The sequence below is a fragment of the Juglans microcarpa x Juglans regia genome, chromosome 3D (assembly GCF_004785595.1).
Source record: "Juglans microcarpa x Juglans regia isolate MS1-56 chromosome 3D, Jm3101_v1.0, whole genome shotgun sequence".
NCBI classification, from domain to species: domain Eukaryota; kingdom Viridiplantae; phylum Streptophyta; class Magnoliopsida; order Fagales; family Juglandaceae; genus Juglans; species Juglans microcarpa x Juglans regia.
Genome location: NC_054598.1, coordinates 7,744,331 through 7,761,552, shown reverse-complemented (window position 1 = coordinate 7,761,552; position 17,222 = coordinate 7,744,331). Strand labels below are relative to the sequence as shown.

Here is a 17,222-nt window from a genome sequence, read left to right as displayed (position 1 = left end):
TTTGTTGGTGCCCTGTCTTATGTGGCTTTAAAGGTGCTTTGCCTTGGGAATTACTGACGACCCTGGCCAGTATGCGTGCATGTTTCCTACAATTTTGCATTTTGTGTCTGCTTGTCCGAAATGGCTCTAGGCTCACTGTAGGGGTGCTTGCACCCGTAACCGTCCTGTCTGACACCCCCGCCTGCTCCTCGTTGGTCATTGGCGGGATAGCTTGCTTGGGTCCTGTGGGTGGGGGGGATTATATATAGTTTGAGAGATGCGGGTGTGGGTTATGAACCACATGTGCAAGTTTCAGTGCGTGCTTGTAAGGTGATTTTTTGCCTGGTCAATGGGGATGGACGGACGGATAAAAAATCCTTTTGCCTGGTCAATGGGACGACGGACAAAACAGATATTGCCACCCTGCCCAGGCGGAGGCAGGGTATGGAAAGGGCTGTTGTTGCCTGTATATGGTGCGCAGCAGGCTTACTAGGCTGTTTGTAAGGTTATTTTTTTTAATTGAACCCCTTTTGTTTATTGGTGGAGGATGGCAGTGTGTGCGTGTTGCGGGGACAGAGAGAGGGAGGAGCAGGGAGTGACGAAGATAGAAGGGAGGGAAAGTGAGAGATGGCAGAGTGAGGAGCAGCTGGCCGACAAGAGGTTTAATGGCGTGAGGACGGTGGCAGACGGTTGCTAGAATGGGGACGGAAATAGATGGGGAGGGGGAGGAGAGAGAGAGTGCAAGAGAGGGAAAAATCACATGAAAAAAGATCAAGGGGGAGCTTACTAACCTGATCTCGGACGGTGGCGTTAATTCCAAAACTGAGTGAGGAGAGGAGAGTGTATGAGAGGGAGGAGAGATGTTGGAGGGAGGGAGTGAGTGAGTTCGAGAGGCAAAACTGATCGGAGTGACGGTGGCTAGTTGCAACCAACGGAATTGGAAAATGCAGCAGAGCACGACAGCGAGAGAGTGATGGAGAGGCAAGCCTTGGCAATAGCTTGGGCTTCGTGCGACGTAAAAAGGAGAGACGTTGTGAGCGCTGGTGGCACAAGACTTGGGGTGGTGGTTGGGGGGAGGAAATGAATTCGAGAGATGAGAAGACGATAAAGAGAGCCTGAGCCCGTGGGACTCAAACTTAGCAAGAACTCAGCTTGCTTTGATTAGCGTGCTTGATTAAAACATATGAGTAGAGGACCCAGAGTGGGGGGTGTCTGTTGAGGTTGGAACATCGTTTGGGGCTTGAATGAACTAATAGAGACAATCGAAGGCCCGAGAAAAGGATGTTCAATATACTGACATATGAGATAGTAGTTGATTTTTTTGGATTTCTTTAGATGAAAGCCTACCTTCTAATGATGTTCATGGTCTTCGGTAAAAGTTTTTAAGCCATTTGAAATAGTATACAAGCCTTTTAACGGTTAAATTGTCAAATAAATTTTCAATTTGTACATGCACAGATGAAAATATGGACGGTTGTCCTTTACTTTTCAAGTTTTTCTTGTGGGATTTCTCTAGGATTTTGTCTAAATGAGTATAAAAACTAGTTCATTATTTAAGATTTCGTTTGGACAATGGGATGAGGTAAGATAAAAATTTTTTATGAATAATAATGAAATAGTTTGGGTTTAAGATGTTTTATTGGATTTTAAAAAATAAGAGATAAAAAGTTGAAATAAATATTTTAAAGTTAAAATATAGTTAGAATATAATTTTTATTTATTTGAAAAAGTTGAATTATTTTTTGTATTTTGTTTAAAAGTTAAAAAAAATTGTAATGGTTATATGTAAAAATTTAAAATTTAAAATTGAAAATATTTATATTTAAATAATATTTAAATGTTGAGATGAGATAGTTGAGATGACTGTCCTTGTAGACTGAAAAGTAGTTAGAAATGCATATGCTGAATGTCTTGTATTGAAAGCGGATACCGCGTTAAATGTTTAGGAAGGAGGCAAACCTCAAATCTCCTTTTAAATGTTTTCGAGGTTCCATTATGACCCAATATTAGACATGTAGACTCCTTTGATCGTGATTCCATTATTTACTGTACATATTATGGTTCCTCAAAGTCTTTAATACCGATCGGCTAACGGTAGGATCTATTAATTCGGAATCTCGGATTTCACATTGTACCATGAGGGAACGAGTGTTTCTGTCTCTAATATTTTGTGTGTCTCTGTCTTGTGATCTAGCTTCAAACAAATATATTCATTTTTGTTTGTGAGAAAATAGCCCCCGTCATTGGCTTATTATTGCAGGATGACCAAAATCTGAAATAGATTTGTCTCAAAGAAACTGCTTGTGAAATAGAGAAGCTGGTGCTATTGGTTACTAATTCAGAGAATTGATTGGGGGGGGGGGGGGGGGGGGGGGGGGGGGGGGGGGGGGGGGGGGGGGGGGGGGGGGGGGGGGGGGGGGGGGGGTGGGGGGGGGGGGGGGGGGGGGGGGGGGGGGGGGGGGGGGGGGGGGGGGGGGGGGGGGGGGGGGGGGGGGGGGGGGGGGAGGATTGCTCCATAGCAGTTTGATTCATGGTTTTCAGAACCTTTTTATAATCGAAGGATCTCTAACATTCATGACATTGATTGTTGGTCGGGGTATTATTAAATTCAAGGAGGCCCAATAGCTTATTGGAATTTCTTGCATGTGGGGGGAAGGAACTGGTGGTTTTACTTCCCACAGTTTTGTGTGGTGTTTTGTTGTTAGGTGATATGACTGTACGTTTGTATGCTCCATTGTTTTGATGAGGTATAGAGGGAAAAGAGTTGCCCTTTTCTTGACTTCTGTCGCATGTAATCATTAGTAGTTTGGCTGGCATCCTGAAGTGCTGATACTCATGAGTTGCTTCCATTCTAATTTCTGGCGTTTGACTTTCTACTAATTGATTGTGTCGAATTCAACAGTGTTTTGCTTGTAATGTAATGATGGTTTCTTTGATAGAAATTGAGAAACTAGGTGGGTTGGGTTTTGATCGGGAGTTGTGCTGCTTCAGCTTCATTTGGTTACACCACTCATCTCAACTCATCATTACAATCTTTTCAAATTCTAATACAAAATATAATAAACAATTCAACTTTTTCAAATCCTAAAATAATAATAATATTAAAAAATAATATTCTAATAATATTTTATCATCTCAACTCAACTCAACTTAACTCAGTTCAACATCCAAACGCAACCTTAATAATCCGAGTGAATTCATTCGTACAAGAGTGAACCGGACAGATGAAAACACTATCTCCGGTTTAAACTTGTTTTGAGTCATAATGAGAAAGATGAACATTTTGTCACAAAAAATTATGAAAAATGATGTAGGCAAGGCACTTGGCGTAGGGATTGCGCACGAAAAGCAAACAGATCCACAGGAAAAATGATGCGGTGCGTTTTGGTTTCAGTCTTTCAGCTTTTCATTCTCCCTCCATTTTCCTTCATCTTTAATTTTCAGACTCATTCTTCCATTTTCGACGGACTCCCTCCTCCATTCTCTGTCAATCCAACCAGTTTCAGTTGTATTAAATTGTTTGGTCAAATCCTCCAAAGTCCATAAAGAAAGGCAAAAATATGAAATGATTCTCTATTTTTATGGTTTTTAATAGACATCATGAACCAAATGTCCATAAGCAAGCTAAGTGTTAAATGGCACGGCAGTCATGAATAAGACGAAGAGAGAAAATTTATCAAAGGTTTGGTGTGCAAATAAATAATACCAGAGCCAAAATGAGGTTTATTGGGCTATAGAACTGCTACCAATCTCTTTTCTTGGCAAACTCCGTCGTTTTCTTCTTGAGAAGATCAAGGGTAACACTTTAACCTTTTGGAGCCGTAGTCATCTCTTAAGATGATTAATTTCTTCTCAGTTCTTCCCAAGAACAAGCAAAAACTAATTAAAACAATAAAGAACAAAAGAAATGGAGAACAAAACGCGGGCCAAGACACAAGAAGAAGAAGAAAGAACTGAGTAGGGACAACTAGCTCAATCCTAGAAAAAGGAAAAAAAAAAAAAAAAAAACTTGTCTTCAAACTTTCTTGTGGGCTTCGATGGTGGGGTGGGTGGAGAAGGAGTGCAGTGCAGCCTAGCCGAGGAATGGGTTTCAGAGGAATAGCGAAAGTGAATGAGTTTTGAAAATAGGTTGTGAAAATCAGTGTTTTGGAGATGAAAAAATGACGAATGTGAATGAGGGAGACAAACATGAATGAGATCGGAAATGGGTTGTGAAAATGGATCGCGGAGGAACGACAAACGCCCCTAGTCTTGTTTTGCAACTTTCAGCCTTTCATTCGTGTTGGGCAATCATCTTCCATTTTCTTTTTATTTATTTTATTTCTTTAGTTATAGTTCATGTGGCAATCCCAACTCATTCGTGCGCAATCCTTGCGCCAAGTCTCCTGCTTGTAGAAGAATTGAAAAATTATATAAAAGTAAATTCACAAAATGACGTAGCTTGATATTGTATGTTAAATTATAAAATTATTTTTATTATAAAATAAATTTATCGGATCACATACTGCTACGTCACTGTTTTTTTCAAAAGTCTTCCAAATATTTTCATATTTCAATCCAAACATCTTATATAATTTAGCTGCAAAAGATATATCTTTACATAATCATTTAAACATTTACGTCAGACAAAAGAATACAACTTCACAACACTTGAATACAAAATATACCGCTACAACTTTTTATCTAAAATTTTCTATTACATGTACGTAATTTCACAGAAATTATTACAAATACACCTAAAAAAATTTAGAAGAAATTATTAAAAAAAGAAATAAAGAAAAACGTTGGCAATGTGGCATACCAAACACAAGTCTATTATCCCATATGTTATATTGTAGAAAAATATTTTAATCATAAAAAGATTATAAAAAAATAAATTTACAAACTAATATAGTTTGATATTGTACATCAGATTGTAAAGTTATTTTTATTATAAATAAAATAGATCTAATAAATTTTATAAAATCATATCAATTTATATATTTATTTTATATAATCTTTTATGTCTATAATAATTATCTATTTTGAGTCTATTCGTCGAGAGTGGACACAGCCTATGGAGCATTAAGGTCTACCCCAATTTTCACGTGTTTGACAAAATTGGGTGGAGTTATAATTGGGCCAAGAGAAGGTTCGGTTTATTTATTTGATCTTGCCCCGTCTAAATCGGTTTGCAAGTTGTACACTATAATTATTGTAAGTTCCTATTGGTGGGGGCGTTGACCTTGAGTCAACTTTTTTTGGCTTCTACACAATAACACATGATAGTCATCTGTTTCAGAAATGGTGGGGGGGCCTTAGAATGGTACCCATATTATCCTTGTATTTTGGCCGTGTCCAATCAGCTCAACTCAGATTGTGTGATACGCACTGATCTCGCTCCACCTCTTTCGACTGATCCATTCTTATCTTTTGTGACTACGTAAAGGAGTAGCGTCCGGCCCCATTGAAAGCGAGTGCTCGTCGTCTTCCTACTCCTCCTCGCTCGGATTACTTTTAGGCTTACTTTTTTTTTTTTTTTTTTTTAATCTTTTAAAGTCTGCAGCCAACAACCAGGTGGGCGGACGTTTGCTTAACCTGTGGAAAGTGTAGCAGATGGTTTATCCGTTTGGTTGCGGTGATTTTAAATGAGTTGAATAAAAAATTATTATAATATTATTTTTAATATTTTTATTATTTTAAAATTTAAAAATATTGAATTATTTATTCTATTTTATGTAAAAATTTAAAAAATTATAATTATAAAATGATATGATATATCCAAACCAGCCTTTATAGCTCTTGTTGCATTCTCAAAAGAGTTTTGTTAATCATTATTTACACATATTATATATATATATATTTTTTAATTTTTTAATTTTTTTAAAATTTTTTAAATTCTTTTACTCATTATCTATATATTATATATTTAATAAAAAAAATAAAAAATATAATATTTAGTGTGTGGATGTCTTCTCGATAAGAGTGATTGACATGATTGGATTTAATATAATAAAAAATTAAAATTTCTTACGTATTACATATTGTCCACAACTACTTATAAATATATAATTAAATATATATTTTTAAATAATACCTGAAATGGTAGACAGTGGACACTGGAAAAGATTTAGATGGACTATTTGGAGAGTCTTATCTAACCCGTTTCATGTACAAGTCAGATGGGACCAAATAAGAGGTTGGGGTTACTTAACCTTTTTAATACTACACAGCCTCTCTAATCTATACCATATTTTTTAAAAATTTTAATATTTTTTTTTGAGTTTATTTTTTTAAATTAATTTAATTTTTCTATTTATTATTTATATATTATATATTTGATAAAAGAAAAAATAATAAAAATTAAAAAAATGTAGTGTATGGAGATTGTATGAATAGTAAGAGGTTGTCAATATTTTTTCTCTCTTTGATTTTGTTCATTTACTTGTTAAGGCCTCGGTGATTGATTGATTTAATTAAGATTGTAAGATAAAATAGTTTTAGATAAAAGTTAAAAATTAAAATAAATATTGTAAAAATATTATTTATTATTATTATTATTTTATAATTTAAAAAATTAAATTATTTATTATATTTTATATAAAAATTTAAACTAATTATAACGATGAGATGACGCTGGACTGTTTATATATCCACGCAGAACCTAATAAAATAACTAGAAAAATGAAAAAAAAGTAAGTAACGGCCGAAAGACGACAAAAAGGTGATAAAACCATATAGAAAAATGAAAAAAAAATAATAAAATAAAAGTATATAGCCATCCAAAGTCGGGGTTTTTGAATTTTTATAGAGCCGTTGATTAATTACGCCCCTTCTGCTGCTGCTGTTGTCTGTTGCGTTCTCTGTCTCGTCTCTTTGCTGTTTGTTGGGTGGGGGGAAATGGAATACCCATTTCATTTCAATATTTATGCTGTTTCGATGAAGGAGCCTGGCAACTTACTTGCTTGCTTCTGTTAATGTTGTTCTTGGTAAAATAGTTACAAAGTCCTCACAACAAGCACCGACTTCATACCAACACCGACAACTTGTTGCCGACTTTTCCGTTGCTGTTGTTGACCCATTCTGCAAAGCTTCTCTAATTAATGTTCTTCAGTCGAAAGGATATTATAAGAGATGAGACTGGCTTTGCTCTATTTAGGTGAAACACACATCTGCATCTCTGTTTCTGGGTATTTGAGTACTTGATCAAGGTTCCTACCCAACTAGCCCATCCAGGTTGTTTTAGTTATAAAAAAAGCTTCTCCTTTTTCATGTCTCTTTTTCCGCCTTTTTTTTCTAATTACTTTTGTATAAATTGAGGTACAACAGGCAGGCTTTTGTCATGTCGTCTTTGCGAGCGAGAACTGGGAGACACAGACAACGATACAAGGATCATTTTAGGCTGGTTGCAGGGTCAGTCACTTTCTACTGCGATCCCTTAATAACTTCTTTTTCATTCCTCTCCTTGATAAAATCTGAATATCCTCTCGTGCTTCTACATGATATAAAGCCAAAAGCTGGTTCCTTCACATCCATTGCTCGTTATAAACAGCGTGGCAGACACAGCTGGGCCTGAGCATTGACTTTATGCTGCATGTGTTTATTTTTGCATCTACTCACTTTAAATGATTAATTGTTACTACCTCTAGTCGTTTTCCATATTAGCAATGTCGGTTAGGTGGGTTGATGGGCTGGCAAGGTGGAAGCTGTTTCCATGAACCTTGGCCCTCCTGTTCATACAGTGCCAACTCGAGTGATGATGCGTTTGACCTTGTAAAGATTCTGGCTTTATTTTGAATTAGTTTCGCCACGGAGACCACACTATCATCTTCTTAACATCCGTAATTAGGTTTAGGATTTTCATTTAGGCATACTTCATACCACTAATTGGTTACTTATAAAAAATGATTACTAAAATAGTAAAATTAACCGGTTTTGATTGGAAATGTCAAAATTTAAGAAAAGAGTAGGATTATTCTTCTATAAAATTGTGAACAAAACTCCAAGGGGCTGGTCCAAGTGGTGAAGGCTTTCGTCTTAGGCTATCACTCCCTTCAAGATCTAAGGTTCAACATCTCATGGGTACTAACAACCCTTTGGGCCACACCTCCGGCTGAAAAGCCAGCGAGTTAGCATCCGTGTAGGAAAACTTCCGAAGGTGCGGTGCACGGGACCGGAATTTATTTTGCAGGAGTGGGTTTGAAGGGCCTACTTTGGAGAGGTTCCCGACATAAAATAAAAATAAAATAAAACAAAAAACTGTGAAAGAAAAGGTTTCCAAGGTTTTCTTAAAATCCAAAATTTTGGGAGTTTTGCCTCCAAGATTTTGTAAGAAGTTTTATAGAGATATAAATATACAAACTTAAAAAACTCAAAAATACGAGCTAAAAAATTTGAAGATCATATGAGTTCAAAAACTCTCAAAATTTTGGCCTCTAAAATATGAATATCTATGTGTGTATAAATTTTTTCTTGTATGACTCAATATTTTCCTGTTTTGATATTCTTATGTTCAGTTTCTTTTTCTTCTCTATAAGAAAAATTACAAGAATAGGAAATATGATGTGATGTGATTTTTTCATTAGCATATTGGTTTTAATAAACTGCAAGCACGTTCTTAATGTTAATGCGCTTGATTTACAGTAATTTCCTTCTTTCTCCATTTGTGTCCTTTCCCTTCCTGTTCTCTCTATATTCAACATATACTTTTTTACCCATTTTTGCTTTATCCTTGCATGGATTGGAATGCTTTTGTTTCTTCTGCAGAATAGTTCTACATGTACTTACCTTTTTGGTGCAAAAAATAGGTGTATTCCTTATAAACTTGAGCAGAATGTTGTGGGTTCCCATAGCAATTCAGAGAAAAAATTGCTTGTTCTTATGATTTCCACACCAGGTCGGGATGATCTTGTGTTTCCAAAGGTATTAATTATCCTTCATTTTTTGTTAGGCACATGATGCTTAACTCCTCTCATTTTTGGTAATGTTAGCTTCTATAAGAAATAATGAGTTTTGGATTCATCTCAATGCCTTCATTTGATTACCAGGGAGGATGGGAGGATGATGAGACTAAGGATGAAGCTGCCAGTCGTGAGGCCTTGGAGGAAGCAGGGGTGAAAGGAACACTCAGTGTAGGTTTCTTTTCCGTGCTTGGTACAGGCACGGCAGCTATTACTCTTACATGTATAATTGGAAGTTTGCAACCAATAAATTATAACGAGTGCAGCAAAAAACTAGGGAATTTAATCTACCCCAGAGTAGCACTTCTCTTGGTTATCTTATGAAATTTTCTAGTCTTCTTCACATCCTTGAATCTTATGAAGTAATCACCTATAGAACTTTCATTTTCTTTTCCATGACTTATTCTTAGCTGTTTTTATTAAGGACCACAGCTAGGTGGTTATTTCTTTTGGGGGAGAGTGAGGCAGGGTTCTAGAATTGTATGTGTACCTCAAAAAATGTGCACACATATTTCAAGTATTTGACACATTTTCTTGCTCTGAATTCTGTACTTATAATATACACTGCTGAAATATGGGTTGGTTGCTTAGGATATTCATATGCACTCCAGCATGTCTCAATTTTCCATGAAATTGATTATTTTTTTGGACGAGTCATCTAATTCAACCTGATTTCTAATCTATTTCAGGAAAATCCCATAGGAGTTTGGGAGTTTAGAAGCAAGAGCAAGCAGAACAGCAGCAGCCTGGAAGGAGGTTGTAGAGGTTATATGTTTGCATTAAAGGTGACTGAGGAGCTTGACTCTTGGCCAGAGAAGGATAAATATGATAGGAAATGGGTCAGTAATCCAGAAACTAATTTGAATTTTATGATATTCTACCATAGCATCACTTGTCCAATGGTTCATTAAAAGACCAATTGGTTACTGCTACCAGAAGGATCCCATCACAAGTTCTGATAGAATTATCATAATATTTTCGGAAAAGAACTGTCATTTTAGATCTGTATTTGCACTTTTGCAGTGGATGATAATCAGAAACCAAAATAAAAATAATATTAAAAAAATATATTCTAACAATATTTTATTCAACTTTTATCTCATCTCATTTCATCTACGAAAACAAACGAGGCAGTTGCTTTTAAGTCAAGAATCCTATGTTAACAATTTGTTGGTTTGCCAAACACGAACCCCATGTCAACAAATTCTACGTTGAAGACTTTTTTGTTACCCTTCCACAGCTTACCACAGAGGAAGCATACGAATTCTGCAGATACGATTGGATGCGGGAAGCTCTTGGAAGATTTTTGGCAACTCTCTCAGCCGAAAGTCCAATCAGGATGAGTGAAGAATCGAAGGAAATCCCTTTGAGGCCAGTCACAGATGCAGGTGAAGAGCTTCAAATGTCATCACCTGGCTACTTTGGTAAGCCTTCCGGTGTCCAACATCTTGGGAATACTTGTTGCAAATGCGTGGTATAGGGTTGAGGAGTCCGGTGCATCTTTGTAGTGAAAGCAACTGTATTGTATAATTTGTTGATGTCCTTGATTCTGCAACTCTAAATAATTTTCAGACTATTTTGTTCTAGGGAAAGCTTGTACATTTCTGTAATTAAATTACATTCAAAGAGGTCAACAGTTTCTTATTTTTCTTTAGATGTTTTGTTCAGTTTCTACAATTCTAAATTGGTTCATTAGGTAAGTTGAGCAATTTTAATTATTAGGTGAAGGAGTCCTCTCAAATCTTCTCGGTTGTCATCTAAGAACGAGTATCAACTATTCTTTTTTTTTTATACATTTGGGGAGGGGGGTTTCGAACCCAAGACCTCCATTTTGGAGTAAGGGAGTTATGTCAATCAGGCCACAGGCCTTTGGCAGAACGAGTATCAACTTTGTAGTCAAGCCATTGATGTCTTCTCATATAATTGAAAAACCTTTTCTGATTTAGAAGAGGGTTAAAACTCTTAATGAGAATGGCAGTGAGGATCTAGCTCCGACAAAAACCTCTGCCTGCCTGAAGAGCACTCCACGTTGAACAACTTATTTTGGCAACTCCAAAATTGCCAAAATTGTTCAGAACAAGGCTTCAGCACACTCTTCTTTCCGGAAATCTTGCAAGCCAAATACCAATAGAAGTAGTGGAACTTATTGCAGTTAGTAATGTAGATTGAACTTCTGAAACAAACTGCCGGATAGTCTCCATTGACATAATGCAGAATGACCAAAATACCCATGTATTACACAAAAATTACTATCCATTTCAAGTATTGAATATTGAAATGGAGAGAATTTTGTTCATAGCGGCAAGGTATATGATTTCAATTGAGTGGTTCAATAAGTTGAAAACAACAACAACAACTAATCAAAAGACAGACATCCTCAAAGTGGTTTTGGGTGTTGTGAGCAGAAGTACTAGTATAAATGCAACACTGTTGTTCTACAAAGCTTAATTAGCAAATGCACATGATAGTTTTTTGCTTTCCAACACTATATTTTGCTCGCAATGATCGTGCCTCCCGGATTCTCTGCTCAACAATGTTGTCACCATGAGAACAAAAGCCAAGGCAAAAACAAAATCAATCCAGCCTCAATTTCCGGACATGATTTTTCAAACGCAACAAAACATTCAAACTTAACGCGCTCCCTCGAGAACTTAAAATCGTTTCAGTAAACGTATGATAAAATAAGAAGCATTGCACAAACTTTAAAGTAGTTGTAATAATAATATTTAAATATATATAGACCCACAAACTTCAACAAAAATTCCCACTTGAGTAACGATCTAGGTCGGTCTTTGAAGTTCGTAGGTGTGAACTTTCTGACTTTTCCTATCCATTTCGAGTTTGGCACAGGAAGGAATACATATGAATCTGTGTGCTGATATCAATCTTTTGCATGCTTTCCACTCCTAACAGTATGAAAAAAAGAGCGCAATACGCAGGCTAATGGCAGAAAAATGGACGTACACCTTTATTAAAATCCTCTTCCTTTTGTTCCATGTAACACGGGGAGGTTTCCTTTGACTTTCACTTTCTTTCCAAGGCATCATCTCTCTTCATCTAGCTCTTATCTGTGATCATTTGTATCTTGGGATTGGAGATTCATGGGATTTACATGAGAGGTCGAATGGCGCCTAATCAGTGTTTTTATCTGTGTTGTCATATATGATCTGTTCCTTGAAAATGCATGGAGATTCGTGGGATTTTACAGAGGAGATCATGAGTTGCCCCCTTTGAGGAGTTTTGATGCTTCTTGTTCTTTTGTCTTTATTACCAAGTCAATCTTTATCTTTCACAAATCTTTGCAGAGTTTACGTTTCTTCTTTTCTTCCAAACAAAAAGATGTCCCATTTTAGATCCTTCTCGACAGCTTGGCTCCTTGTCATGAGAATCATTTTCAGGATGGGTTTTTCACTTTTTTTTTTTTTCTTAGCATAAGAATCTATACCGGATTTGTAAGATCATGACATCATAGATTGGGATATTTTCACACCTTAATTAAATTTTCAGTACAATTATGTCTCATTAGTTAAACTATTATCCATTTTTATAAATAAATAGTTCAAATGATATCTCCCGACTCCTCCCCTTGTAAAACAAAATGGAGATGATCAGCAAAATAATATCTAGACTTATCAATCTCTTGAACATGAAATTTCGCATGGGAAGATTCTCATGATATTCGATAATATATATATATATATATATTTATATATATATTTTCTTGCTTTGAATGGAAAAGATCTTAGTAAAAAAAGCATGATAAAATTTACTAGAAAGGAATAAATCAAATCCAATGCATCGCATTTTATTTAATGATTGATCAATTGGCAGGAAAGGTTCTTTTGCGAACTTCTGTGGCCCCACCAACTAAGATATATACTGAATTTGGTTGGGAATCACAGAGCTGCATGGGACATGTTTTCTGCTTTATCTTTTTACTTCAATAGCGTCGATTCATAAATTAGTTATATATGTTATATATATATATATGGCCTTACATTTCAGTAAGGCTGTAACAAAGAACTAGTTCTCGCCTCTGTAGAAATAGTTATCAGTTGCTCACTTTGCAAAGTGACTTAATAAGGCGATTTAAATGCCACTATTAGCCGTAAGAGAACTATTAGCTAGCAAAGATGTGCTAAGGCAAAAACTCCAACTAGACAAGGGGGAAGACAGTCACAGTAATTAAACATACATAAAGCTCAGAGAAAGAGACAATATTAATGTGTCAATCCTCCAACTCCTACACCAACTTGCGTGCCCTTTCCACTAAAAATATTGTTTGTCTCTCATGATCTAAAGTTCTAGCAGATTCTTCATGACCTATAACAATCTCTAGATCTCACTTGTGTCGAGTTCCTTTTTAAACTATATATATATATATATATATATATATATATATATAATGTATTATTTGATGAAGAGTCGATATCTCATAACAGGATACAAGGGACACTTGCCCGTCATTTAACAAATCTAGTTTTGAAAGGAACTAGACATATAAGAGTACTCTTTATCTATAGTGCATTTTGATAGGAAATGATTATTTTCATAACATTCTCGTAGGCATGGCCTAAAAATCAAGATCATTTCTTTGAAAAACACCTGACTTTTACTTATATTTTTATTTGCAAATTAGTGGTCATGTTCAAAACTCATGAGGGTCGATCGATAGATCATATATATGAGTACTATATGAAGGTTTGGCTTATTATCACAACTTAAAAAAATTCATGAGCCTAACTCATCTTATAAAACTGGTTCAATAAAAAATGATTGTTCATTACTTATAAACATGCACAAGACCTTTTCCACAAGTAATGTGAGATTATTCCTCAACACTCTCCTTCACGTGTAGGCTAGTATTTTTCCTGGTCCTTATCATGGGGTAAATAATGTGGGCTCTCATTCGTCCTGTGGCAGGTTCTGATATCATGAAAGAATTTAACTGATCGTCTCATAAAATCGATTCAACAAGATAAGATTACTCATTCTTTATAAACATGACCAAGATCTTGTCCACAAGCAATGCTAGATTATTCCTCAACAAGGCTCATGATGTGTAATGCTTCCAATCCTGGCCTCTTAGAATTGATTAGATTAGAATATTAAGACGTGCATTGATTAGAATTATACCTAATTCTTGGTCACTCGGTCAAGAGAGAGAATCTGAGACCATGTGTAGGTCAAGTCATTGCAAGTACTTCAAATTTTTACAAAGCTAGCTCTTCAAGATCATCATCAAAAAGCCAATGAAAGCAGCTGCTGATATTCAAACATATATATATATATATATATATATATATATATGTAAAATTAATTATCAGCATCTGGGAAGAATAATTATAAGGAGCATTAACCGAGAGGATTGTCGTACAGCACTTCTCAAAGTAAATTATAAATACTCATTATAGAAATGTACCGAAAGGCCATATACTGGGGTCCATTTAGTCAAGGGTCCTGATGATCTTTAATTATAATGTGCTTGAGAATTAATTCATCTTAATTAGTTCTACTAATTATTATAATTATTTGATGATGATCAGTAGCTAGCTATATATATATATATATATAATAGATAGGTAGGTCTTCCCTAGTACTGATTATTTTCTTCAAAAAAAAGCAACCCTGGCTAGCTTTTGTGTCCCTCTCTCTCTGATCACATGCATCCCAAAATGCCTTATAGCTTTCACGATCCCCTTATTTGGATGGAGCTGATCTATTTATGCGTGTTCATGCTAAAGGACCTCCAAACTCCGTGAAATATTATTATTAAAGCAGAAAAAAGTCATTTGCATGGAATTTTAAAACGGCATTTGGGATTGAAAAGGTGTTATGAGCTAGCTAGGGATCATGCATGGTGGAACATATCATTATATTTTGCTCAAATTGGATGCACATGGCTAGCTGAGACCATTATATTCCCTCGTAAATTAAGACTACATTTGCATTACGCGCTTAATTAATTATAGCTAGAGTAACATGACCTTTTGTGCACTTCTTTTTATTTTTACCTACTTAATTAATTGGTCTCCCCGTTTAATTAGTTTAGTATATATATATTGTGACGACAGAGTACTAGCTAGTACTCTCGATCCACCACTTAAGATTATTGCCTTGATGATCAAATCCGAATTTGAATTATTTCGACATTAAATGAGCTATTCGCGAATACAAAATATGATTGACTATTAAACAATCACTACAAGAAAATTGCTTATTTGTGACTAGTTAATTTCAACGAAATGACTATTTACAGCTAAAATGAATCTGTTTTGGTCACAAATAGTCTTTTCACCGCAATTAAATGGCCACAAAAATCTATTTTTCTTGTAGTGGATATAGCTCGTAGAACTTAATTCCTATACATAAACTCTTGATCAAGTAGTACTTTCATGAACAAGCTCGAATTTACTCGAAAAATTATAAATAAGTTGTTCGTAAAAATATTAAAATGAAATTTGGTGATCATAATTAAGCTAATAAAAATCAAATGAACATATATATATATATAGATATCTATATATATATATATATATATATATATATATATATATAGTTTTGACCATCTACATGAAGTCACTCATGAAGTTCATTAACCCACTTACACCCACTCAAACATAATTAATCTATTCTACCAGAAATGCAAAGCTTAGAAATATATAAAATAAAACTTCAGTCAAAAGTTAGAGATATATGGAACCATGTGAGAAAAGAAAACATGTCACGTGTGTGGGAAAAAATACTGGTGAATCCTACATTTATATATATATATAATATATAGACACATAAAAGAAAGCAATCTTGCATATTTTATAGCGCACGCAAGAGGCTAGCTAGCTAGTATATATAAAGAAAGATCACGAAATAATTAAAAAAAAAAAAGAGTTAAATTTTTTAATTTTGGATAATACACTTTTGTATTAGACCAAAAGCTTTTACAATTATATATATATATATATGCTATTATATATCTTATTTAAGATTGAGGTTGATAAAATATCGTGCCGATATATATATATATATATATATATATATATATATGGTAAATGAAGAATGATTATGGAAATGATGCTTACCCACCAAAGGCCTATAACTAATTAATCATCAATAAATTAAATTGAGGTTAATTAGGTTATGACTCAACCCATTTGGAGAGATGGTGCACATCATGTGGCTCCTGATGATCATCTTCCAATATTTACTCTTCCAGCAGAAATGATGATCATACGTACGTACTGTAGTGACAAAACCCAACTTAAGACTATCATGATCGAAACTGCTGATCTCATGATCGTATATATATATATATATATATATATATATATATATATATATATATATATATTTGGGAATGATAATTGGAACATTAGTGGTCGAGTATTTTAGCAATCATATGGTGCAGGTATTTAATTAATCAAAAGAAATTGTTAACCTTTTTGGGATTGGATAAAAGTTATAATTTGCCAAGGCCTGCATGCTTATAGCTAGCTGCATCATGTTCATTATTTATACTGGTGACTGATCATGATTTGATTATTTAGTACATGAATCAGCCATGATTGGTACGTACCTGATTCAAGCGACTCTCTTTCTGATCTCGATCCACATGTGAGAACTTTGGGTCACACATATTAATTAAATTCTCCAAATAATTAATGCAAGTATTTAATCAAAAGAAATGAATTAATTTATTCAAAAAAAAAAAAAAGTGAATTTACTAGAAAGTTAGTCAAGCAGAACATGCCATGCAGTCATGACTACTGTCATGCAAGTCGCTGATCAGCATGCTCTCCTTATAATTAGCAAGATTATGATACTTCACCGGGTGGAAATTAACTCATGATCATCCAAACACTACCCACCTTCTTTTTAATTAATTATTGGGACGCTAATTTGTTTCTTCGCGGCCAGTAAATTAATTAATTTGATCAAGGACATGCAAGATTATCCATCCTAGCTTCTTTTAATTTGCAGGATGAAACAGACAAACAAATTGATTTTCGTTTCTTTATCGAAGGACGGACGTACGTACAGGATCATCCATTTCCTTATTCAGTTGATCATGATTAGAGGATGAAACAGACGAGCATATGCATGTTTTCCAGTAAAAAATTAATGATTGGTTTTCATAAAATGACTAAATAAAACTGTAAATTATCAAACGAATTAAGAAGAATACCGTTAACATATTACAATGTCATGTTAATTGGTCCGATCCGCTCCTAATTTTGATATGTTCGCATAACTCAATGGTTAAAAGGGTATATAAAAATGAGTTTAATTATTAAGTTTTTCAGGACT

At 34.9% G+C, this 17,222-nt stretch overlaps 1 protein-coding gene across 1 annotated transcript; it reads left to right on the top strand.

Annotated features, from left to right (window-relative positions):
* The first annotated feature begins 6,758 nt into the window (after window positions 1-6,758).
* Window positions 6,759-10,572, top strand: LOC121256082 (nudix hydrolase 12, mitochondrial-like). The gene is made up of 6 exons (XM_041156707.1): window positions 6,759-7,194; window positions 7,288-7,371; window positions 8,766-8,880; window positions 9,006-9,089; window positions 9,608-9,757; window positions 10,159-10,572. The coding sequence occupies exons 2-6, from the start codon at window positions 7,301-7,303 to the stop codon at window positions 10,396-10,398; spliced, it is 660 nt and encodes a 219-aa protein (XP_041012641.1). The 5' UTR covers window positions 6,759-7,194; window positions 7,288-7,300; the 3' UTR covers window positions 10,399-10,572.
* Window positions 10,573-17,222: the final 6,650 nt, after the last annotated feature.

Bases quoted from the DNA above. Each gene is read 5' to 3' on its own strand.
- LOC121256082 (XM_041156707.1), top strand. From the start codon at position 7,301: ATGTCGTCTTTGCGAGCGAGAACTGGGAGACACAGACAACGATACAAG. The intron at 8,881-9,005 runs GTATTAATTATC...TTTGATTACCAG, and splicing joins ATGATCTTGTGTTTCCAAAG to GGAGGATGGGAGGATGATGA. The intron at 9,758-10,158 runs GTCAGTAATCCA...ACCCTTCCACAG, and splicing joins ATAAATATGATAGGAAATGG to CTTACCACAGAGGAAGCATA.